General features: G+C 38.2%; 1 protein-coding gene across 23 annotated transcripts in view; it reads right to left on the reverse strand.

Annotated features, from left to right (window-relative positions):
* tmod (tropomodulin) overlaps positions 1–27,230 on the reverse strand; it is a 212,476-nt gene that overhangs the window by 14,890 nt on the left and 170,356 nt on the right. For 8 of the 23 annotated variants that reach the window (XM_065231001.1, XM_065231002.1, XM_065231006.1 and 5 more), the window contains 7 exons: positions 17,431–17,583; positions 17,199–17,366; positions 16,794–17,138; positions 6,417–6,668; positions 6,203–6,350; positions 5,122–5,320; positions 3,938–4,029 (listed from right to left, as the gene is read on the reverse strand). In XM_065231001.1, coding sequence (XP_065087073.1) covers positions 3,996–4,029; positions 5,122–5,320; positions 6,203–6,350; positions 6,417–6,668; positions 16,794–17,138; positions 17,199–17,366; positions 17,431–17,583 — 1,299 coding nt within the window. In that variant the 3' untranslated portion in view covers positions 3,938–3,995. Of the gene's footprint in view, positions 1–3,937; positions 4,030–4,942; positions 5,321–5,693; positions 5,953–6,202; positions 6,351–6,416; positions 6,669–16,793; positions 17,139–17,198; positions 17,367–17,430; positions 17,584–27,230 lie in introns of all 23 variants that reach the window. The other 15 variants (XM_065231023.1, XM_065231024.1, XM_065231025.1 and 12 more) reach the window with 9 other exon arrangements.

Below are 27,230 nucleotides of genomic sequence, written 5' to 3' on the forward strand. Positions count from 1 at the left end.
TGAACTTTTATTTAATTTATAAATATTGAAGATATACGCTATAAGATATTTAAGTTTTTAACCCTTTTTAGAATTTTACTGAAACTTACTTTAGTATGTGTTTTTTTTCCCCCAGAAAGGCTATATTTTTCTCTGCAACTTTGTATCAAACGTGACATTTTCGTGCTAAACTATATTGAAAAATTTCAAATATGCCATTTTGAAAAATAATTCAAAATAATTTTTAAATAATTAGCAAAAATGTGTTATGGTAGCCCATAACACAAAATTATGCAAAGTTTCATGCAAATCGCATAAGGTCAAGTTTTTCCAATTTGTCACGTGACGTGGACCTGCTTTAAATAAAAAAAATGTGGCAAATATTTTGTGTTAAAAATAACAGTTTAAAAATTGCTGCAATTATACGAAAATGTTTGCCAATTTCAAAGTGGCTAGATAGAAATTTTCACAAAAGTTTGCAATCCATTAGGCGTTTGATGTTATAAATATTCAAATAATATTATGGTATTTAAATGTTTACCATATTTTTGGAAAATTATGATCGAATGTATTTGTCAACAACTTTGTCTCAAACATCATTTTGACGTTTTCGTGCAATGATTGATTGAAAAATACTGAATACGTTATTTTGAAAATTTGGCATGATTCAAAATGGCCATATGTCATTGCAAATCATGACAAACGATAGGAAAAACCAATCAGTCTTGGTAAACAACAGCATGTAAAGCTCCTTTTTCGTGAACCAACAACACTATCGGATCGGAGAGGATTTCCCCTGGATAGGCAGTGGTATTTTTGGCAGGCTTGCCTAAACTCCTCGAACTCCGATTATTCATCGTGAGCTAGTTCATCCCTCACATATAAAGAGCAATGATGTAAAATCCAAAGAGCGCAAAAGAGCTCGAGTTCAGATTGATGCTCAAGCTGGACTTTCACAAACACGCATCACCATGAGTGATGCTGGGTGCGTTCTTGAGTGAGGCCTGATTTACATCGGCTCTGCTCAACAAACAATATTTTGATCTTCGGGATGGACTCGGTGAAACCGTAAATATGGAGCTTCGGTATGCATTTGAAGAGAGCACGCACGGCCTTTGATTGATGCACGGTTTTTCAATTCAATATTATGATGCTAAACAATACATTCAATGGACTATAGGACCATTCCCAGAGAACGTAACATTTTGAGAGATTGAAGTTTTTTAAACTTGAAGACCACTTTTTGGGTTACTCTAACTCAGTCACAAAAATCTTTGATCGTTTCCGCTAAGTGCTTGATGAGTGGATAAACGAAATTATATTTCTGACTAAGAATTTACGAGGGGAAAACTAGTAAAATCACTAATTACTCCGTTTATGGATTATCCCTTGGTGATTTTTTCGAATTCTCCTGTTGCCTTTTAACATGCTCATCCATTCAATTTGCTACCCTCGCACACACGGTAGCTCGGAAACCTCTCTGGACCAACAATTGAAGTAGGCGGAACAACCCAACGCAAGCAATGGCTTTAAATATAAAATTATCGAGAAATATTATGAATCAAAAAGAGAATCAAAACACTACCACGTAAACTTAAATCGTTATTCGATAAAGGAAGTTTGCTCTATCAAATGATGGTATTCGATTGTTTGAATGTGCTTTGATTTTAGAGGAATTTGTGTTTAAAGCCATTGTTTTCGTTTGGTTGTTCCGCCTATTTAAATTGATAGTCTAGCGTTGTTTAAATCAGTTCGAGTCTGAATCAGTGCTGAGATTTGTCATTGTCATTGACAGACTTTTGCGCGATATTGACAAAATCCTTGATCCTCAAAAAAATCTTTGTCAAAATCTCATTCATTTTTTCGTCAATGACAAAGATTCACCTGGTAACAGAAAGGGTAATTTCTTGCATTCTGAGTCACATTATTGTTGGTTCAGGCCGTAAATGCTTGTTCACTTTAATGGCTCCATGTAATTGTTTTCCTCAAGCCATTTAATTTCATTTTAAATTTAGCTAACAAACAAATCAGCACATGTTCGTCACTGACAAAAATGCCACTGACAATTGACATGGTTTGCCTTGACGATGACTGTTAGCTCAAACGAGTGACCAAAGCAGAATTTTGAGTATCACCGTGTATTGTCGAAATTGTGCAGCACTGGTCTGAATCGATTAATTCATAACCTTCAGTTGGTTGAACGATGTCCCAGAAACGCAAATCAAATTTTATGCATAAGGAAGAGCGCTACTTCGTCGTAATCGCCCATTTCCGTTCAATAATAGGAGAAATGGCTCTAATGTTGGCCTATGGATCTAAGATTGGGCCCACCGCTAAAAAGCTGCTATTTATCAATTTTATCTAAATGAACGCGTCATTGGAACGGTACTAATGGATATTTTTGCTTGCTATTGAAAATTTAGGCGATTGCTGAATTTATGTATGGGCCCAAATTAAGGGTATTTAGGCCGACATTACATCCATTTCCCCTATCAATGATTTCATCCGTGTTGGAAAAGTTCACCAAAACTCACTATGACTCGCGAACTTTTCCCTTGGTGAACTTCGTGAAATATCGCGATCTTTTCATCATGCACAAAACAATAATACGTTTGTTCCGATCAGTAAGTTCATAAGCCACAACATGAAGCCTATTACAGTGCATTGTATGAATATTTACACTGATTGTTCTCAAAACAAAAGAAGCGCTCCTAGCGAATCCACTTTTTTGCCATCACCAGTTGGACGAAGAAAATCTCGAAGGACGCATTTAGAATCAAGTAAGCAGTGTTAGATTTTTAATAATATCTCAACATTGTTTGACTCTTTATCAAATCCAACGGCATCCCCACCTGTAGCACATACGCTATTTTAAAACTACCTAGTTTGAGTAGAATCCACCCAGATCGGTCAAAACTGTAGCTACCCAAAATATGGGAAAACTATGTTGGGAATGATAAGTTGATTAAAGAATAATATCGATCGGAATCAGGTCAATTTGTCAACTTGTTATTCCCAACATGCGTTACGCATTTTTGGGTAGGTTCAGTTTTGACCAATCTAGGTGGAATCTACCCAAATTGGGGTAGTTTTGAAAAAGCAAGCGCATAGTCAGCTCCATCGCCATCTCTTGAGCGTACTACCCACGATTGTGCACTCAACAGATGGTGATAGTGTTAGCAAGGGTGTTTTACATCTTGAATACGTTATGTCTGTTTGTCTGTGGTTTAGATATATAAAAATATTCCCGCTACAATCGAGATGGAAGACACTAATGGATACCGGTGATTTTATACTTCAGAATGTGTGTAAAAAAGGAAGGTGTATGTGTTATGAAGATGTTACACTTAAATTGTCTAATGTCTCATTGCTGTTATATACATCTCTCTTATAGCGAATTTGTTCATTATCAGAGTGTGAACCCGAGCTTATTGTCAGTGCGAACCTCAGCCCGAGCCAGGTTACAAAAACAAACGTCAACACTGATGTTTGAAAGGCAACAAGCAGACCCAATCTTGATACCCGATCCAGGTTGGAGCTGAGTCAAAAACAAATTCGCTATTAGAAAAAGCTACTCTGGGTGATGATGATTAACTTGTGATGTCAAAGCAACAGAAATATTTAATGCATTAAATAACATGACAACAAAATTGAACATTCATAGTGTTAGTGTTACTTCAAACCCATGTTACGGTAAATTTGCAAATATTTGAAATAGTGAAAATTAAAGAATATTACTTGTTCAATCAGTAGACAGTAGAATAGAAAGTAGATAGTAGAAGGCATCAGTCGAATTTGGCTTGAGCAATGATCGAATTTTCTTAAAAGTTTAATCCAAAGAAAGTTAAACTACGGGAAATAGCATTAATTGTGATTGCTTATTCAAAAGCAACTCATCAACGCATTCATATTATTCGGAAAAATAGAAGCAGCGTCACTTCCGAAATCATCAAAGTACCTTACGCTTAGTTCACTGTATCATTGTCGCTTGCTTTCTGTGAATATTTTGGAAAAATCTAAACTGCAGACGCTGCGACAGATCTTTTCTTACTGTAAAAATTGAAGAATGAAAAGTAACAGAAAGAAAGTTATATTGGGTTTGATTGCGCATTATTGACATATGTGAATGGAAAAAATTAACACAATGGCTTCAGTCACTATTGATTCACTAAAATTCCTTGGCATATTGCAACGGTAACAATCATAAACAAATATGTTAGCCCACAGATGTTGTGCTGCATAACGGTAGATTTTTTTTTTATTCAGTGGATTTTACATACAAAGTGTGTAGATTTGTATTCAAGTCGTTATGTAGACTTTTTACTTCGATTCTGAAGGGAATGGAATGTGCAGAGTAAAGATGTATTGTATGCTCATAAGCACATGGAATGAATGTCAAGAATCAAAAATCAAAACACAAATCACGAAAAAACGAACAATGATTTTGCATGATGACAAAAGTGTGCTATTTTTCTGTGTGAGCGTGTTTGAAATGTATTGGTTTCCATGTTGAGTTTCGGAAGAAATAGAATCTGACTAACAAAGTGTAGTTTGCATCTGGAATAAAGAATCTGGCTTGCATCCAGAACAAATGTCTATCTGTATATGTATCTATGGTTAAGAAGTGTTAATTCCGGAAGAGAACAGAAAGAGCAAGTGTGAGATCTTTAAGTTTTTTAATAACAACATAAGCAAGCGCATGCGCAAATCTAAAGCGCTTGTAGAAAAGCACTTCTTCGATCGGTCTTTCTTGCCGGGTGCACTTTGGTGATCGTTCGTTGTTCAGCCTCGGTGGATGTTGTAATTGTGGTACAGTAGAACTGTCGTCTTGACTTTGTAGGTTCTGTTGCTCGGAAGATGAAGCGGATTTGATAGAGTATGGAGAATTCACATGAAGACGATTGGAAGGAAGTATATGCAATAGGAGAAAACTAAAAACAAAAAATAGTTAAAGACTCACTACCTTTGCTAATTTACATTGGATTTCCGGATTGTTTTTCAGCCTTGCTTTCTTCTTGACTTATTGGTTAAACACTAAAGTTTAGGATGCGAAAACTAGCAGCGTGAGTGCATAAGTGCTAAGCGGCAAAATTTTGAAACGAAAACAAAGAGCGAATCGCTTTCTCTTGACATTGTCATTACATATCCTCGTCGTCGGATGGCGGCGGGCGGATGACGATATTGTCCGGATCCTCTTCCACGTCATAGTCCTGAGGTACCTCGTGAACCTCTTCTTCTTCCTCTTCGTCAACGTCCTCGAGCTCATCCATTCGTTCTTCGACGTACTGCGGTCGGTAGAAGCTGCCACGTGACGATCGGCCATCTTTCTTATCGACACGGACTAATAGGTGTTACGAGCGATTGATTGATTGGTTTATTGGTTTGAATGCATATGACAAGTGTGTGCGCGAGCGCGTGAGCGTAATAGAGTAAGACGTGTTACCAAAAAGAAAAAGAAAGGTAAAACACATATACAGATAGATACACGAATTGTTGTCGGTTAAGAACACGTTGAGGAATGATTTCATGGAGTGTGACAGGGATGGTAGCATTTGAGTGAATCTCACAATAGTTTAACATAATAACTTCTCGACAGGTGGACAGGGTGAACCCATTTAATCACTTACACAAAAGTTTTATCACCAAAAACTGTAACATAATTGGATATCAACCGACAGGAAGGACACGTTTAGTCGCAAGGGAGAAATACGAACCCATACATGTCAAAGAGTTACCGGACCTAAAACCGAATCTAAGCTTCAACCACTGTAGAGTTGCTATCAATTTCGAGATAGATTTCTGACTTTTGAATGACAGGTTCCTCGGAGAGTTGATCCAATTGATTGCCGATCGTTTTGGGAATGCTAGGCTCTTTGGAGACGGATCTCTCCGCAGAGGGACGCCTAGAGCGTATCGGTGGAGGGACAGTCAGATAGCGATAATAAGGAATTGGGTGGCAGTGCTCCGGATCATCTACAATCGGCGATATCAGGGGATCGAAAAAAGACATTAAAGTAGGAGACCTAGAAACCTACGGCTTACGGTTAATTTTCATTTCCTACCACCTTTTCAACGATCAGCTGAAATAGAGATTATGGTCTAACTAACACAACCTTCTCCCAAAAAAACGTATACCGAAACCAGGTAAATAGTTAACCGTCGTTTTGAATTTTGACCTGCATAAACTGGAAATTATTTCCCGCGAGTAAAAACAATAACTCACTTCTATCGATGTTACGCTGCAAATGAGCCGCCACTCGATGGCGGGCATCGTTGAACTCCAGATGCAGACCTAGCCGTAACAGGGTCGTGTTTTTCTCCACCAGATCGGTGATTTCCATCTCGATTTTGTTACCCAGAACTTGCGATCGCTACAACGGAAACAATACATGGTTAGATATTGAATCTATGGAAAGCTCAATCAGCTCGTGAGGAACCTGATTGGAAGCTCGGAACTCCTCGATGGTCATCTGTTTGAGCAGGGCTTTCACAAGGGTCACGATCACCGGTGGGCTGATGAAGTTGGTTTCGACGTTCAGTACCCGCAGGGTGTGGTTGCGTTCGATCGCGCTGGCTAGCAGTAGGGCAGTGCGATCGGTCAGGCCAACGTTGGTCAACGAGAGCACCTCCAGGTGAGTGTTGCTCTGAAGGGCAGCGAACATCTTCTCGTACTGCTCGTCGGAGATGGTCTGCAAAATGGACGGTTGAGAGTTTGAGATTAAACCGAGAATATGTGAAACATTCGAGATGGAAAATATATATGAGGGGGTATTAGTATAATTGTGCCCAGGGAAGTCGAGAAACTTTCCAACCCGAAAAATTCCTTGACCGGACCGCAAATCGAACCCAGCCACCCAGTGACCAGTGCTATGATTTCATTGTCCAGCGAATCCAAACACATAATGCAACCAACGATAAAGACAAAACGCTTGCTACTACTACCACGATAAACTCTCTCTGTATAAAGCTTGATCGGAGCTGTAGAAAGATAAAGCCCGATTCAAAGTAAATTTGGACGCATTCAATTGATACTCAAGAATTAAACAACATACACGGTTGATCAAAACGTCAAACAAAAGGGTAATTCGAAGGATTAATCTCTTTGGCGACCAAATTAACATTGTTTGCAGCATACCATTCTAGTACCTCATTGGAATAGTGGCAGCTGGCTAGATCCGGCCAAAACATAACGTTCGTCTTGTGTTTCCGAATGAAGGGTAAAATCCGCTTTTTCAGATACTCTTTAATGTAAACCTTCGACGTCATTGTGTGAGATGTGATGAAAACCTTGATTTTATGGCCACAACTGTAGATTCCCTGCCAAATCATTAGTTTTCGAGCAAACTTATCAGCAAAAACAAATTTATACCTGGAAGGGACATCCCCACGACCAGTTGCCTGGTAAAATTTTCGTCCGGGGATTTGTTTATAATCCATTTTGACATATGTTTCGTCATCCATTAAAATACAGACATTAAATTTCGTCAAAATTCGTCCGTATAGTAATCGTGCTCGCTTTTTGGCCAATAAATTTTGTTTCAGGGAGCGATCCGGATGTTTACTGGCACAAAAAGACTAATATTCTTCTCTTGAAAGGATGTTACAAACGGTGGAAAAGTTGGAATCGTATTTCTTTGTCAAATCACGTATGGAGACACCTAGGTTGCTTTTCACGTACCTCAACACCTTTCTCCTCAGCTCTTTGTCCCTAAAGGGTGATACGGTCAAAATTTGGTCAATATCAACTTGACGTATTTCTTTCAATTTTGCATTTAAAAAACCTGAACACCCCTCATTTTGAAGGTGTGTGTGTATAGAATGTTGCTCCTATTTTGATTTTGGAATTCATTCTTCTGTTGTCAAAATGCCGTCCAAGCAAGAAGAGCAGCGTATCAAAATTTTGCTCGCGCATCGCGAAAATCCGAGCTACTCGCACGCAAAGTTGGCAAAATCGCTAAAAGTTGCCAAATCAACCGTTACAAATGTAATTAAAGTGTTTGGGGAACGTTTGTCGACAGCCAGGAAGTCTGGATCGGGGGGAAATCGAAAACCGGAAGCCACTGAGACGACAAAGAGAGTTGCCGGTAGTTTCAAGCGAAACCCTAACCTCTCTCTCCGAGATGCCGCAAATAAGCTGGGTGTATCGTCTACAACCGTGCATCGAGCCAAAAAACGAGCCGGACTATCGACTTACAAGAAGGTAGTGACTCCAAATCGCGATGATAAACAAAATACGACGGCCAAAGCGCGATCCCGGAGGCTGTACACGACGATGCTGACGAAGTTTGACTGCGTGGTAATGGACGACGAAACCTACGTCAAAGCCGACTACAAGCAGCTTCCGGGACAGGAGTTTTATACGGCAAAAGGAAGGGGAAAGGTAGCAGATGTTTTCAAGCACATGAAACTGTCAAAGTTCGCAAAGAAATATCTGGTTTGGCAAGCCATCTGTACCTGTGGCTTGAAAAGCAGCATTTTCATAGCTTCCGGGACTGTCAACCAAGAAATTTACGTGAAAGAGTGTTTGAATAAACGTCTGCTGCCTTTCCTGAAGAAACACGGTTGTTCCGTACTGTTTTGGCCGGATTTGGCATCTTGCCATTACGGTAAAAAGGCCATGGAGTGGTACGCCACCAACAACGTGCAGGTGGTTCACAAGGACAAGAACCCTCCCAACACGCCAGAGCTCCGCCCAATTGAGAAATACTGGGCTATTGTCAAGCGGAACCTAAAGAAGACCAAAAAAACTGCTAAGGGCGAGCAGCAGTTCAAGGCAAACTGGCTGTACAAAGTCTGATGGCAGGGGTCAAGCGTAAGGCCCGGCAATTCGGATTTGGAAAAGCGGAAGCCTAACTGAATATTTTTCCTGAATTTTATACTAATTGAACTTGAAAAAGAAATTTAATATGATTTTTTAAATAAACGATTTCACCGATTTACACGCGTTTTCCCTTGACCAAATTTTGACCGTATCACCCTTTAGTGCCACTTTTATGATAGATGCGCTGTGCTCTATCCATACTCAGAGTATTCTTGTAACGTTTGATTACAAGACTCAACGTTGACTTTGGGAATTTTAACACTTTTGCTATTTTTGAGGCAGACCACGAAGGGTTCTTTAGATGTTTGTGCACAATTAATTTTCTTTTCTCAAGTTCCATGATCCGTTATTTCGGGATGCGTCGATCAATCGAGAAAAACTTTTTACCGATTTCTTCGTCAATGAAACATCAACAAATGCCTGTCAAACGTTTTTTGTTCCAACCACCAGGGGCGTGGTGGTTTTTTAAAACCGTGCGTCCCGATTTTCTTTGAATCGAGCTTTAATGATATATTGCTTGTCTGCTTTATTGCAATATACATGGTTGAGGACATAGCTTCATCGGAGTCGAGAAAAGGCATAACATACAAATTCCCATTAACACACGTGTATGAACAATCAATACGAAACTAACGATTTTAAATTGGCTCACTACTTGACTAGCAAACGATTAACTAGTCGAAATTCTACTACTACCAATGTTTGTTTTGATTCGCTATGAAAATTTGACAGATAAAATGAGGGGTTAGTGGATTTTCCTATGTTTCGATTGGTGAATCGAGTAGCTTGGGTCCGAAGAGAGTACCAGAGCTGAGCCAAAAAGTTAAGCACGTTATTTCGGGACCTTCTAGTCTTAGAGCTACCAACAATCAATTCGAAACTAACGATTTCAAATTGGCTCACTGCTTGACTAGCCTATTGGTCCCAAGCAAACGATTAACGTATCCCATTCTAGTCAAAATTCTAGTACTACACTATGTTTGTTTTGAATTATATGAAAGTTTGACAGATAAAATGAGGGGTTAGTGGATTTTCCTATGTTTCGAGGGGTGCATCGATTAGCTTGGGACCGAAGATAGTACCAGAGCTGAGCCAAAAAGTTGAGCACGTATCTTCGGGGCCTTCTGGCCTTAGAGTTACCTCTATGCGTGTATCATCTTCGGCGTTACTTCGGCGGTTCGTTTCCTTCTACCGAGCTGAGCGAGCTTTATTACAAAGGCAGTTAGTCATGAACAAAAAGAAAATTATTGCTTTCCAATGCTGGCATAGCGTTATTATTCGGCTCGGTGGTCGCTTGTCTTTTTTTTTTCATTTTGAGATTTTTTAGATTCCTTGCCATTGTCATTGAAATATTTCATGCGATATTGACAAAATAATGTTTTGACATCGTCACTGGAAGAATTTACTCTCACATAAACCTTCGTCAAAATCTTATTAATCTGTTCGTCAATAACAAATATTCACCTGAATGTATAATTTTGTGCATTCTTTTTCACGTTATTGTTATCCAGGCAGTTGAAGACGTAGATGCCTATTTACTTTGACGGTTCCATGTTATGTCTTGGTAATTTCATTTCATATCCTTACAAATTTAGCTATTAACAAAAGTCGGACATGTTTTCCACTGCTTACATTGTTACTGACAATTAAGGTAGTATCCATTGAATATCATTGTTTGTTCAAGTGAGTAATGGTAGCAGCACTGCACTGGTCCTTTGGAGTTGAATCAAAGGACTTTCAATACTGTCACATAAGGCGTCATGGACAGTGTGTAGTGGTCCAGAATGGGAATTTATCCGGAATAGTAGCACCGACGAACCGACATGCCACAGAAGCATTTCGAACTTTCAAACGGGCGATCAGATCTGTCAAACAAGGTGAGACAAGGCAATATAAATTATACATGGGTTTGTGCCCTTGCTCATGGTATGACGCGATCGGATGAGTAGACGTCGGTAGTGCTTAACGTATTTTAAATATGGCATCTTGGGCACGAATTTGAAAGTAGCTTGTATGAGCTGTCACGTCGGTTCGTCGGTGATAGTAGTGCTAGAGCTTTTTCGACAAAAATTAGTCATTTGGTGTCTATGGTGGTTTCAAACATTAGGGTGGCCCTTACATAATAATATTTTGACAAACAATAAATAAAGACATCTTTTATAAAAAATAAACATAAATGAACGATAACCAAATAAAAGAACTGTTCCACAAATGGTTTGGATGGTACCCCGAAAAGGTCGTTAAGCAAAATAACCATAACAATGTTATTGGTGATATGTTTTTAAGTAAAGATGTAGGTAAATTATTTCAAGCAACTTTGTGAGAGATTTTTTTTTCTCTCTTTCAACGTTCTAATTTAACAGAAATTTTTCAGAATTGAATAAGGGTGTTCCTGAAAAACGTAGTTTTTTTACTCTAAATATTTTGTTTCAAATTTATTGAGAAAGTCATCGTCAAGAAACTTGTTAAAGGACTTGTTAAAAACCAAATTTTTGCCGAATGAGGTAAATTTATATATCTTAAAGGTCACACGATGTTGACAATTTTCTTTATGGAATACCTCCCTTTTAAATGTTAATTACTCAGCATGGGGCAATTACACTCAAATTTTCAAGCCAGCATTTGAAAGGGCACAATTTGGAGTATCGGATACAAAAAATAGAGTATGTTATTTTTAAACCCATATACACCTATCCTTTTATCCGATGTTCAAACTAATGCAACTGGTGTCAAAAAATCAGTAAAATAAGGTTTTCAGAGAGCCACCGAAAGTTTCAATATAATATGCTACACTGTATTAAAACACCGTCCTCTGTTTGAATGAAACATCCAACGATAGCTGCAACCAGATGACGTTTGTTTTGAAATCAGATCATTTTCTACAGGATGAAAATTGTTGTGAGAAGGGAAAGGGCTTTCAGTTGAAACGCATAATACTCTCTGCAGAATTATTGTCATCTTAAATTGAAATGCATATGGTATTTGTTCAGCTCCATAACGCAAATAATTCAAAACGATGGTGTAAATAATCATATCGAACGTCATTTGCTGATCAAAGGTGGTACGAACATTGGTAAACCGTGGAAACCGAAGATTATCTATTTCGTGGTGGAGGAAGTTTCCTCTACCAACAAACTATTTTTGAATCCATGATGAAATGGCTGTTCACGGCTATTCAAATGGAAATGTAAACAATCGAATTTTAAGTCTTATCGAAAGCATTTGCAAGTCATCCTATTCTTAAATTGTTGTCCTCTGAGCGTATATATATTTTACAGCCAATTTTCAAATTAATATCATCCTTTATTTGGAGGACAGTCATATGGATGCTCATCAGTTGATGACGAAATAACCCATAAGACAATCATCCGACAGCATATTGTTAAAGGGCTCGTGCAATACAATAATCATTCGATATATTGTGGCTGTTTACGCTCAGTATAGTACTTTTGTTTCAATATTTAGACGTGAAGTCTCTTCTTGTGGTGGTTACAAGGGGTGGTCTCTCAACACACTTATTTTGTGCCAACTGTTTGTACAACGTCATTTATATGTATAACAACCCTACCCGTTGTAACGATTCGTTAAAGCAGTAGAAGTAAACAATACAACAGTATCTCGTATGCCTCCGCCATGGCAGGACGACAAAGCAATCGCTGTTCTTTATATTTAATCAATCCGTATCACAAAAAAACAACGAGGGATCCCGCCCGTGCGCGATCACCCACTTTTTTCTCAGTGTACCTAACGTGTGCCGCAGCTGTGCCAGCAGTGCTGAGAGTGCCAGTCATCGGACTGACATTGTTTGTTTGTGAAAAATTAAATGTTTGGCAACCCGGTCAATTTGACGGTTTAAATGTTTTGTTTTGAAGAAATAACAAACACAAGCAGTGGAATCCGAACCGAACCAGAAGACAAGCTGATACCGGACAAACTGACGCTCGATAAGGCGATCAAGTTCCTCCGACAACATCGGAACACATCAAATGGCATTCGAAATCTACAGCCTCTGGGGAAAGCTGCTGCTGATGTGTCAATTGTTGAAACGGGATCACGTTATTGATGCCGTTTGTGCGATTTGGTTTCTTCAAAATTTGGGATGGCAAGATTGCTGGCAACTAAATTAACGAAAGCGTGAAGCTTCCCTAATAAAAAATAACCATAAACGAACGATAACCAAAATGATTGAACAATTCCACAAATGGTTCGGATGATACTCCGAACACGTCGTTAAGCAAATTAACCATAACATTTTTATTAGGGTTGTCATCTATCGGGGACGGGAAAACATAAACAGCAACATAAAAGCCAACTATCCAGTCTTCTTTGCTCTAGACTATAGCGAAACTAGAAAATTGAAATTTGTTGTAACCAAAACACAACTCACAGTGTAGTAGCAATAGTACTACTATAGTGGCCAGATTATTTTTTTCATTATCGATAGCTTCTCAAAACTTTTATCGGTAGATATCGGTAGGTTGTCTAAAGAAGGCTTTCCCGATACTTCGGGAACTCTGCTCCAGAACAATACACTGTCCTTAAGTTCTTCTGCTTTAAACGTGTCGAAAACAATATTTCTAATTCTAATGCTAATTCTGACTACACGAAAAACAAAACACAGGTTTTGAACCTTTTTGAAGATAACTAAAAATCTGTGATTATCGGTAGGAAAAGTGAAAAATCGGTAGTTTTGAACCTTCATCTGTGAATCGGTAGGCATCCCGAAAATCGGTAGGTCTACCGATAAATCGGTAGGTCTGGCCAACCTCAATAGTAGTGGAGGGTAGGGTTCCATCCATTTCTATTCCTTGCACAAGTTTAACAGAAAGCATCACATTAAAACAATACACAGTGGTCCATGAAGCAAAATTAGGTGGAATAAATTAATAAACATTTTCTTGTGAGCTGTCTTTGCGTTGGTTGCAAAATTGTCTACCAGTAACGTAATTAATTTAGTATCTAACTCTTTTTATTTCAAAAGATAGAGAAATTAAATGTTGTACAAAGTTGTGAACTATAAAAATCAGGAAGCTTTTCAGAACATCGTTTTTGTCTATCTCTTCTATATTTGGAGATATGAGCCATTTAAGAAAACAAAAGCCAAAAATCAGTTTTTCTGTCATATTTTTTTTAGATATCACTTTTTGGGCCAACTATGTTAAGAGCGATTGTAGTTAATATTAAAATACACATTTTCTCCAAAGACACTATACCAGTACAAGTCTTCTGTCAAAAGTTATCGTCAGTTGTGTAGTCTTTTAGCCCAAACATTTCAAAATAACGCAAGTACAACCGATAGTGTTTCATATCATATCTTTCATATCTAGAAGTAGGTACATTTAAGCAACTTTTGGTGGAAATAATTTTTGTTGTTTTTAAATAAATGCACTTTGAAAATAGCGGTTTTTATTCCATAAATCTACATTGTTCGGATTTATTTCGAGTATTAAAGACCCAGATCGACGATAAACTATTTTCTATACTCATTTATATAGGGGAAATGACTCTAATGTTGGCCTACCCAAGCAAAGTCCAGCATCAAAATGACAGCAAATTGAAATCAAGTTTTGATATCAACATCAAACTGAAATCCTTATTTGTCTTCAGTTTATGCTATTGATAAATTTTCTTTTCATTTTGCTGTACATTTGCTTTTCAAAAATATGTTGTTGCGGGTCTTTTTTCATTGCCTTGAATACTTGTTTTGTTATCAACAGGTAAAATTGATATCAAATTGAGTTTTCAGTTTGCTCTCACTGATAGCAGAAATAGTTTTCAATGTGATGTCACAGGAAGATTTTATTGCTCTCAATTTTGATATTTCAACCGTTCAAACGACCAAAACGACAGCAACCTGAGCAATCATTAGAAACGAAATGACAACATCAAATTTAGATTTCAGTTTGATCTCAGACTTTGCTTGGGTATGGATCTAAGATTGGGCCCATCGCTAAAAATCTGCTATTTATCAATTTTATCTAGATGAACTCGTCATTGAGACGTCGATATTTTTGGTCGCTATTGAAAATTTAGTCGATTGCTGAATTTATGTATAGGCCCAAATTAACGGCATTTCCCCTATTATAAAGCATAAAAAATCTTCAAAATAGCATAAGAACACAAGCAAAACTGTTAATGTGTTTAACATAAACAAGAATATGCATTATAAAATTGGTATTCGGAAAAGAGTCAACCGAGTTCACAAAACGGGAGGTTTCGCCTATGAATACGCAAATACAAAATTTGATAAATGTGGAAGTATTAAATCAATTTTGAAAAATATACAAATGATTCTTTCACAAAGTTATATCCACAAATGAATTCAGCTACAGCTTTGCTGATCAACATATGTCTTTATTTTCAATAGCATAAAAGTTAGTTTTTTAATATGTATACATTATTTTGAGGGCCACCCTAATGTTAACAACCACCAAACGAAGGGACTTTTAAAGCACAAAAACTTTGCCATAAACGCCAAAACGTCTAAATATTACAGCAATAGCTTTAGGCTCTAGGACTACTATTCCAGCTAAATCCCCATTCTGGACCACTGTGCAGTAGGGTGTCCCAAAATAGCTTTTTGTCATAAAACCTGGGGACTCACTGGGTATACCGATGTACAGATAAGTTTCATCAGACTACATATTTTTGAGATTTTATACCAATTTAAACAGATTTTTTAATAATCAAAATGATTACTGCCTCCGGCACTCAACTTTTAAGAGACAACTGTTGTGAGAGGCTTTTATCTTTTGCCAAATGCTCAAACAAATACATATCATATTCATATTTAAAAACGACTTATGCTTTATATTCTTTTGATTAGCATTTCCATTTCATCTCCGTTTTTGGTTACCCAGGAATCGAGAAACAGCTGATGGCTAATCCCGGGAATTTCTAGGAATCGGAGAATGCATTTATCGTTTATGTGACCAAAAAGTTTCATCAGAATGATATTTTTTAAATGAAGTTTATTCCATCTTCCCTCGAAAGTTTCTTTTGGAATTCTCTTTCACCTTAACCCGTAAGTTATTTTCCAAAGGTTCTTCCGTCAGCTCATGGAAGCTACACTTAAATTTTTGCCTTATATGACGCCATATTTAAAATATGTTAAACATTACCGCCATCTATTCATTCGATCGCGTCACATCGGAAGCGAGGGACAAGAACATACGTAAAATTTATATTGTCTTGGTTTGCTTCTTACCTCGTTGGACAGATTTAAATGCTCATTTGACAAATCGATTTGTGGACAAACGAAATGCTCCAGTGGCATGACAGTTCGTCGGTGCTGAAACCACCCGTTCTCAAGGATCAATATTATTTCGTATTATTTCTACATATCTCGATTACTTCTTCAAATCAAAAACTAAAACGTCAATTTATCGAAATTCATAACACTCCTAAGCAAACTGACAGTAACATCGGAAATGGTAATATCTCTCCAACGAGATGGTGTAGTTAGTATGCGTGGGCATGCTGAGCGTTTCGATAAATTGACGTTTGAATCTTTGTTTACAAAAGCAGATTGGTCACTTAGAAAAAGTAATAGAGAAATTTGGAATTGTAGACCATACCGAGAAGCAAAAGGAATCGTACGAAGAGGAGGCTTGGCGCTAATGAGGAAGACACAAAATATAAGAATTAAGGGAATTGTGGACACGGCAGAAAGCTGAAGCAAAACTAAAGTAGCCTTCCTCCTTCTATCTCTTACTCGGCTCCATGGCGTCTTTTCAGACATTTGCGCCTTAATAAATAAACTGATTAAAAAAAAACGGCTCAGCCATCCCACAAACTACCACAGTAAGTAACAATTGCATTTTTTGTCCGAAGAAGTCGTTAGAATTTTCAACCCAAAAAAAATCGTTATCTCTAGGATTGTTTTATGGCCAGTGAAATTTAGATTACAGTTCACAAAACCCCCAGGTGAACAAAAATACACAATCCAGCATATATATATGTATAAATGTTGATCGGAACTACTGTTACTCACCTTAATATTGTTAAGGTTCGCATCGACCAGCTTGCTGTCGTCGTCCTTTATTCTCTTGATCGTCTCCTCTGGATCGGTCATGTTGGGTTTTTCCGCGGGGTAAACTTTCTGAATCGACGACTTTGTGATACCGTCCCAACCGAGCCCCACCGGTTGACCCTTGTTGAGCAACGATGCGTGGTACTGATCTTGGTTCATCATCGAGTGGAAACCGAGAATGGCAGCCAAATCGATAATTTCCTCCTGGGTGGCATCGTTCAGTGCTTGCTCGTATTCATCACCCATGTCGATGGCGATCTGTTCCGCGGCCTCCTGCATCTTCTTCTCCATTGGCGGTGGAACCCACTGCAAAAGACCAAATCACATTTAGCATTGAAGCTGTGCGGAAACTTTTACGCGACATACCTTTTTGCCACGAACCAATCCCGGGACGAAGGGTTCCAATTCAGGTTGATCCGGCGTTTCCATTGCCTGCTTATTGATGTGATCTATCAATTTCTTTCGGTTTAGCGGACCGGTTGCCTCCTTGGTACATTCGTAGTTAGTTCTCTGGCTTGGTGGCAAAAAGGAATCCTACAAGAAACATTATTCAAAAATAGTACAAAGCACCTTTCATAATTATGCAGCGTTCACTTACATCTGGATCGACCTCTTTGGCCAGCATGGAAATCTCCTCCGGAGAAAGCTGTGCCAGTAGTTCGTCCACGTCGACATCATCGTAGGCCCCGAGGTCTTTGCCGTAAAGCTTAGCGGGTGTTGTGATGGTTTTGGTGGTGGTCGAGGATGATGTCTGGAAACAAGAGTAACAAGAAAAATCGAGAAACATTATCATAACTGTTTCGGTTGTTTCAAGCAGGTGCGATATGTAACGAAAGGGTTTTTACAGAGTCGACGAAATTCGCTCAGGTGTGAAATCAGAAAGAAAAACAGTGTTTACGCCTTTTGAATTTTGCGTGACGAACGTGTAAGTGAGGCATGGTAGTAAGTAGCGGGAAGGTTGATTTTGATCCAAAGTTAATTATATTAATTGAAACACCGTAATATTTAGGTTATGCAATGCACCTGGTGTAATAGTGCGTTGTTAGGTGGATTCGATCAATTTTCTTTCGTAAGAACATTTGGAAACATTTTAACCACAAATCAGAGCTATCGCGTTCTGTTTTGATTCATCTTTGCACTCCAGCAAGCCCAACTTCACCCACGTACTTGAAGCTGGCGCCATCCGAGCAGCGGGGAGCTATGCGCAAATTAATTTTAAATGCCTGAAATAGACACATTGCCGGCAGTTCGAACTGCTTCCTTATGGTACTTTTAACGGTCATCGTTTGTGTTTACCTTTTTGGTATGGATATAGAGAAGGTTTAGTGCAGGATTTTGTATACATGAGGATGCAGAAACGAATGTTAACAACCTTGAGCGCGGTTTTTCACATTGATCGCCGCGTCGTCGGTTGGAGATGCGGGAGAGATGCGGAAAGCCGTCGTCGTGAGATATGATTGGTTTAGCAAGAACACGAAATGCTTCACCTCACTGTCTGCTTGTTGTCGAATGCAATGACAATGCCACAGATGTCACAACTTATTACACTAATTGCTTATCTTCAATGCCGTACAACCGTTCTTGATCCTTGGGACATCATCGATGTGGTTGTTAAATGTTGAACCATCATATATTATTTTGTTATCGTTTCCTGATTTAAGGGCAATGAATAAATATAACTTTTCGGTAATTTCAGTCTGATTGGCCTTCGAGCCAGAAATGTATAATAAATCATTCAGAACGAAGAGCCAGTAAATTAATTTTTAAGCAATTTACAGGTCGGACTCGATTTTTTTCTCTGTTGTATTGGATTTGAGTAAGTTAAGAAAGTTGGATTGTGGACTGGATAATGTCATATCTAACGTTCTAATACGTTCAACATACCATCTAGCGTACCGCAGGGTAGTGTGTTAGGACCTTAGATCTTTGTCCTCTTCATCAATGACCTATGCCTTCGAATATCCTCTGGAAAGCCTTTATTCTGATGACCTTAAAATCTTCCACATTTTCGTGTCTGTACTTGACTGTATTGTACTGCAAGCTGACATAGATGTGGTGTTGAGCTGGTGCAAAGAGAATGGTATGAGCGTGAACATCAATAAATGAAAAACGATCACATTTAGCCGCAGTTGGTCAACACTCATTCACCAATATCGAATCGACACTATTTCGCTGGAACTTGTGCAGTCTATTTGCGATTTGGGAGTTACAATGGACTGTAAATTTCGCTTCATATTCCTGCCATCACAGCCAAAGTATTTTCCGTACTCGGTTTAATTCGTCGTAATGCTTCTCAACTAACTGATGGGTACGCATTAAAGTCACTTTTTTGCTCTTTAGTGCGCAGCATTTTGGTATTCGATGCTCCGGTTTGGGCACCATATAACACGTCCAAGGTGATCCGCATCGAACGGATTCAAACACTGTTTATACGTTTTTCACTTCGGAATCTACCGTGGAATAATGATCCCTTTAATCTTCCTGATTACCAAGAACGGCGCCGATTGATCAATCTAGAGTTGCTATCGGTGAGACGGCTGAGGTTGCAACGCAACCTGATGAACAACGACTGACTGCCTAGGGCGTTTACAAGAGGTTTGGCTCAACGCACCTCATCCCCAATTACGGTACTCTGTCCTTATCGTCATTTCCAGTCACAGGACCCATAACGTTTAATAATCCGCTGAGTTCCTGCCTCAGAGCTTTTAATGCTGTTTGTGACGACTTCAATTTTAATATTACTAGATTTTTTTAAATATGTTAATAGTAAATAGGATAGGTTAAAACTACCCAAGTAACCAACAAGTCCTTTAATCGCCCTTTTTGGTATATACACAGCAAAAAAATAATTTTGATATCACGTCAAAGTGGATGCACTACAATCATGTTGAAAATATGGTGTAATACTACTTGCTAAAAAGGACAAAATTATCATTAATACAATGCATGAACTGACATTACGCTGCTTTTACTGCATTTGTTTATTTATGTGGTCATAAAAATTACATGAAATTTTCGCCATGATTGTAGTGCATCCACTTTGATGTGATATCAAAATTATTTTTTTGCTGTGTACGACTGACATAAAGTTCGGAAACCCTATATTTACTTTATATCGCAAAAAGGGCGATTATCGGGTAGTTAGCGGGCTTGGTGGTTACTTGGGTAGTCTGTTCGAAATCAACGAGGACTGAATAAATAAATAAATAAATAAAACAAGAAGCATAGGGTAAATGCAAGAACCATTGATGCATTTTAATCCATTTGAGCCAATTTGTGTTTGTTGGAGATAAACAAAGTAATATAAAAAGGTAAGATGACGAAGGCATCCTGAGGTGACCATACCATACCATCCTCAGCTTCGAGGAATCGTACCAGGTGACTCACTGCATTGTTGAAAATTTGATTTCATTCCTTTATTAAACGTCGGTCTCTGTTCCGCAATATAGTGCCAATCACCGACGGACATCGATTGCCATTCATTGACGGCAATCGAATGTGCAGGAGGGCAGCTTTCACACCTACGTAGGATATCGCACCCATTCAACACACGTGCCTCAGAAAAATCCCACCGATCTCGGCTGGGGTTGAACCCAGACCCATTGGGGTGAGAAAGCAGTCACGCTTACCACTACATCACCGGCGCCGGAAAATTTGATTTGAACTGTTGCATATATGCAAACAGTTGAAGATTCCCATAACAAAACTCGTTCAAGCAGAACAACTAAAAAACAAAGATCTCTGATTAACTTATAGTTTTTGAAATATTTTCGGAGCCACATTGCATCATGAGAGAATATCCGAGAGATGGGATTTTAATTGATGAACAGTTTGAAATCTTCAGTACAATAGAACCTGAAGGACTTATGTAGGAATAATTTCTAAGCTGTCGTGTTTCATATGAGAGAAAATCTGAGAGATGCGATATGGTTTATACTGAATACTTGGGTATCTTTAGTATCATTGATCTACCTCAAATCTTGCGAAAACATACTGAGCTTTTCAAAAATAATTTTAAATAATGTCTGAGCAACCTGGAATCTTTGATAATATCTTATCTTGGACAGTTGAAGATCTTCAGAACGATCAAGCTGAAGTCTAAAACAAATATCTTGAGGATATTTTGGAGATCTATGATCACTTGGTCCACAACTTCTGAGCCACTTGGTATCTTGAAAATGCTTGGGAGATATGATTTGAATTGTAGGGCAGTACAATTTTGGAGATCTTCACCTGGAGGACTTTGCAATAATTTCTGAGCAACCTGAGAGATGTGATTTTAATTATTGGACAGTTGAAGATTTTCAGAATGATACCTGATCACGCTGAAGTCTTTAACATATAGCTTGAAGGTTGTTCGGAGATCTATGATTGCCTGAAGGTTTTTTGAATAATTTCTGAGCAACGTGTTATCTTGAGAGGATATCTGGGATATGAATTATGAATTAATGTGCAGTTTAAGCTTTTCAGAATGATACCTAACCAAAATGAACTCTTGAACAAATATGCTGAGGAATTTTTGAAGATCTATGATTACTTGAAGATCTTTGGATTATTTTTTGAACATTTTGGTATTTGATTAAATAACTTATAAATGTAATTTGAATTGTTGGGCAGTTGGAGATCTTTAGAATTATACCTGATCAATAGACTGATGCAAAATATGAAATTTTCGTTCCACAGTGCTCAAACGGTTTCAAATCAGGTCCTGCTAAGCCTCCCAAAATTTAAACTGATTTGGTAAGAAACTGACTTGGCACAAACTATTCGAAGTTTGTATGGAAATTACTATGGGAAAACCAAACTTTTTGTTCATTGTCTTCTACCCATTTTCCATATTGCTTTTACGAAAAAAAACTACAACTATTCTTACGGGAAATTTTCTTAGCTACAACTTTGCGGAATACTGTTTTTCAGCCAAATGTCAAATTAAATTGTTATTAATTGTTTAAGAGATTGATAATCTTATGGCATGATCAAGCAGCTGTTCGGTGGGCAACACTGTATTCTGCAGTGTGACATAGTAGCCATGATATTTGTGCTCTATTGTTCGCACCAGAAACACCAATGTTGCCTGCTGAACAGTTGAATGAGCATATTCATAAGACATCAGTGACTTGAATCATTAATAACTTTTGTTTCTTACATTTTATTGAAAAATGGTTTTCAACAAAGTTGTAGCTAATTTGCTACAATCACTGCTGTCATTTTTAAAAGTATAGTGATGTGGTGAATTGTTAGATAGATATGAACAAAAACATAAGTTTTCCCATACTAATTCCCATATAAACTTGAAATGGTTCTTCAAGACTTCTGATTCACCAGATAATTTTATGAAGATCGCTATCTGTCCAGGAATCCAAATAACATCTGTCAGATATTCTTTTTTTTTTTAATAATACCTAGCAATAAGAAATTATTGCAGACTAATAAGTACTTTGACTATATGTTTTGTATTACTTCTGCGTGAAGTCAACGATTTACATAGTTTAAGATACTTATTTCAAATAACAGACTACAGTGGTAATTTTTATACGATAGATGAGGATATGAAAGTATAGAGATTGTCAAGTCGACGATGACAGGAGCACATACCATGGTAGAGGTAACAATAGTTGCAATTTACAAACCTACGACTGGATGCCTTCCTTCAGATAACAACTTGAGTGCGGTAAACATCGATAGAACTGTTTCAAACACATCGTCGGTACATTAGCAAGTCGGCGATCATCTCTTTTTGCCAGTGGTGGTGGTGGGGAATACCCCTCACCATCCCTCTCCAACGGGGAAGTTTGGTACAGAGAGATGATCAAAACCGATTTGTACCTTTCTAAAGTTGTCCTTGCTCGCTTTCTATTCTCCATATGCAATTTTCACACTGCCGTACCCTAACGGGGAACTATCAACTCTATACTTTCATCTCCTAATATATCGTATAAAAATTACCACTTTAGTCTGTTATTTGAAATTAGCATCTTCAACTAGACTAATAGGTTTTTTTTTCTGATGATCTCCAGTAGATCGTCAATTTAAATAACATTTCTTAGATATTCCCTCATCATTATGACCAGTAATTTTTAAAGGTCTTGAGGAGGTCAAAGTTCTTCGTGAAGTTCTCTAGCTGTTTGTTCAAGAGTTCAGGTTCATCAGATACTATTCTGAAGATCTCCATCTGCTCAGCAATCCTAATCCCATCGGTCATATATTCTTTCATAATATTTTTATATAGCAACAATTTATAGGATATAGCAACAATCCTTGATATGACAATTGAAAGCAACTATAGTCCGGGAGTTAGAAGGTTATAGATCTACTGCAGATTCAGCAACCTATTTCAGAATGTCTGGTAATTCACGTCCATTCCTAGCTAGGCACAATATACAGGTGCCACAGAAGTGTTAGTTAGTGTTAGTTTGTTTACTAAAATGAACTTTGACGATTGTATGTGGCAAGTTTTGCTATAATCAATCCTCCTCGTGGTAAGTCGCGAAATTCACATCACTTGCGTAGGAATCAATTTGGCAAGGTATTTGTGACCACCTTCTGGTCATATGAAACAGGTCAAAATCTGTAAACTTTTTTGGTTTGGCAACTTTTACGACAAAATAGTGAACTTTTCATGAACATTAACGGCAAATAACTCACCGACACTAGCGGACCGTACATAGTTGACCACCTATACATTCCAAGGTCACTTTCACATATAATAAGCCCCGCATGTAAACACTATCGTTATCATATGGATAATGGCCACCCACAATGGTAAGTGGATCCATGAATACTCTATGCGCTCATCCGGTGCTTTGAAGCCACCCATAACCTGCTTCAGGGTAACCATGGCAAGTTGTGGACTTGAAAAAGCTAACAATGGCACTGGCTTGCAAAATCTTGAACATTGACACGCATATTGATATGGTTCCGGTCATGTCCCAAATTGGCCACTGCCCCGGTATATCTATAACCTGCTCCAGGGTAGCCATGGTAAGCTATGGACATGAAAAAACTTCCATTGGCATTGGCTTGCAAAATCTTGAACTTTGACACCCATATTGTTTATTTATTTATTTATTTATTTATTTACGTCCCAAATTGACCACTTCCCCCAAGGCACTCAGAACCTGCTCCAGAGTAATGTGGGCAAGCTGTCGGCATGAAAAATCTACCACTGGCATTGGCTTGCAAAATTTTGAACTTTGACTCCCATATTGATATGGTTCCTGTCATGTCCCAAATTAACCATTCCGGGGGGAACCCAGAACCTGCTCCAGGATGATCATCGCTACTTGTGATGCTGAAAACGATTCTGGAGATATTGCGCTGAAAAAGCATGAGGATTGATACCCATATTGACGTGATTCAAAAGATTAATATTACTGGTCACTTTGCCGGAACCGATTTAAAGGAAATGGCCAGATCTCGGTTTTTGTTCTACAGATCTTGGATCTGCAGCCAGAATTGAATTCAGAATTGCTTCTTGTATTAGGTAAAAATATGATATTCAAAAAAAAATCTTACCAGAAAAAATACAAGCGATGAAAAAAAATCAGCTTTTGACATACCCCCAAAAAATCCGGATTTATGAAAACTGCTTTAAATTTCCCGTCAAATGCATCCGGTTTCATCAAAATAAGTTATTTTTTTTTTCGAAAAATGTATGCTATTTGAATTTTGACTGTCGAATCTGTCCCGATCATTTTGTCTATCCCTTGTAAGTGTCCAACTAACAATCCTTCCCATCTCCAGGAGTTTGCAAGGACGTGGCAAAGACAGTTCTCGTTTGATGAAAATAGTGCTACTTCCATCTAAGAGGCCGAGATCAATCCCAACAATTTTGGTCAATACGATAACGGACGGAGGTGGCAGTACTCTTAAACTGGAGAGAGCAGTGGAGAAAGCATAGACCTGATAATCGCAACGTTCGTGATTCGAGTCCCCAGTCGGCACTTTTTTCGTGTACACATGGATTCCCGGACACTGCGGAGTGCCAGGTAACGAGTCTGCTGATCACCTTGCCGGAGCCGGGACATCGAGTCCCAGACTCACCGACAAGGTACCCCTACAGGACGTCAGACGGTGGATCATTCGGACCATTCGAGTGGTATGGGAGGCCGAGTGGTTCCGCAACAGAACTGCCTTCATCCACAAAGTCAAAGGGTCAACTGAACCATGGAGCGAACTGGACAACCTGAGGGATCAACGCGTGATTTCGCGGCTTCGGATCGGGCACACCAAACTCTAATATAACTATGGCGTTCCGCAAAAGCTGCATCATCTGTGGGGTACCCTACACCGTCGAACACATCCTGTGCAACTGCCCGGAGTTCCAAAATCTTCGGGAGTCACTCTGCCTAACTTCCAGTATCAGTAATCCGCTCGGGAATGATACTTCGGCCTCTGCAGCACTAGTAACCTTCTTAAAAGAAGCCAAAATGAACTGAACTAGCCATGGGCTAAAAATCTCCTTAAGGGGAAGATTTCCGCCCCGAAAATAAAAAAAAATATATATATATATTCGGCACGTTTTAAATTCTCTAAAAACATTGGAAAAAATTATCAAAAATCATATCAGTTTCTTCCTTAAATTCTTGAGAAAATTTACATGTTAAAATAGTTTTTCTATCTCATCACGAAAAAATATTAGACTCTCAGCTTAACCGAAAAGTTGATGTTTTGTGGTTTTTTGAGTCCAACTTTATGCCGTTATAAATTACAAGAAATATTTTTGCACGTGAATTTTCTTTAAAAAATACGGAAAAATGTGATTTTTTTTAGATTTTGATGGTTTTTCCCAATAATTTTAGAAAAATCGAAAGTCAATTTTTTTTCGGAGCGGTATGCTTCCCCTTGATAAAGAATTAAAAAAAAGTACTCTCAAACAATGGTCTAGAACTTTTACGACCTATTAATTTGTTCAACTTGCTCAACGTTGTGCAAATTGCTGATCAGCTACAAAAAAATAGATTCTGCTAGCTATGTGACAGAACAGTTAGCTGGAACCTTAGCCGTAGTGGAAGAAAAAAGTTTGTTGGGTATTTTTAGCAATCCCTTTGTCTTCTTCATAAATTTTGGCTCGTTTTACCAAAAGCAGAGATGGCATAATCATTAGCAAATTGAAATTTTTCAGGTCTCATACACTCAACAAATCACGCGTGATATTGGAGTATAATATTGATTTTGCTAGACTATTCAAAACGTGTAAATTTGAAGCTGAGAATTGAATCAACGCAAAAATGAATCCGTTGCACCTCGTTTTCTTAGATAGAGAAGGTATAATAATGCTATCCCTTTTTTCTCTTCACCGATGGCAGATACGAAGTGACTGCTGCCAGTCATTATGAAAGTTTCGGTTACGTTCGGGTGTTAAGCAAAAAACATAAAACTCAATCTCACCACAGTTTGATGAGATGTGTAGATGGTGAGTTTTGTTAGTTTGATATTCTGAGCAGCGATAGCACAGCTTGCAATATCAACCGCATGTTGATTTTTGTCTACGAAAATCAAGCGTAATCTTGTTCGTTGGTGGGATTTGATATTGGCATTAATTTTCAAAAGAACGCAGTTGAGGAACATAAGGGGTTGAATTGGAGTTTTGGGATCGAGGGTAACGATTAAAGCTCCTTTTTCTTGCGTCATGGAACGATTCAAGGTTAGGCCATATTTTTCACATGAGCAGTTCCACGCCAAATAACGAATCGACCAGACTCGACCTTCTCCGATTTGGTTGAAACTTTGCCTAATTATTTCACATTTTTGTAAAAAACTCGGCTATGCTACAATGGAAACGTCACTTCTGACAGAAATGACGTCTGTGTCAAAGTCGTAGAGCCTTTCTTGGAAAAATATACATGTTTTTTTTTAGTAATGTTGAGTCTTTAATTTGTATTATGAAAAAAATCTATGCCTATCTTTAAAGATCTAAAGCAAATAAAATAAAAATTACATAATTCGATATCAAAAACAATTTAGAAATCTGAAATCCTGAAAAAGTCAAAGCATAAATATTAAGCTACGATAAAAATGCTCTACTCGCTCATATCGTTCACAATGGCGTATTCGAAATTAATTGGCCCATTTGGAACGAAGGCATCCTAATGACACTCGTCCGACTGACTCGACTTGAAAAACTCATGTTTATTTCAGAGCTTCAGATTGCCATTGTCATGAGAAGGTTAGAAGGAAAGGGGTGTAAGTGACAAACAGAAACGAAAACTCACAAAATAATATGAACCGTACACTCCCAGCACCTCTCACATCCTTCTCTAAAAGTTTGTGTGATTGCGAATGGCGTTTATAAAATTATGCTCAAATAAACGGATTTTGTCATTTTCTTATTTGTTCAAGTATGTCATTTACACCCCTTTCCTTCTTACCACCTCATATGTGAAATTAGTTGTTTTG

Source organism: Ochlerotatus camptorhynchus, unplaced genomic scaffold (assembly GCF_037179485.1).
Source record: "Ochlerotatus camptorhynchus isolate MF236.1 unplaced genomic scaffold, CSIRO-AGI_Acam_v1.1 ptg000336l, whole genome shotgun sequence".
Taxonomy (NCBI): Eukaryota; Metazoa; Arthropoda; class Insecta; order Diptera; family Culicidae; genus Ochlerotatus; species Ochlerotatus camptorhynchus.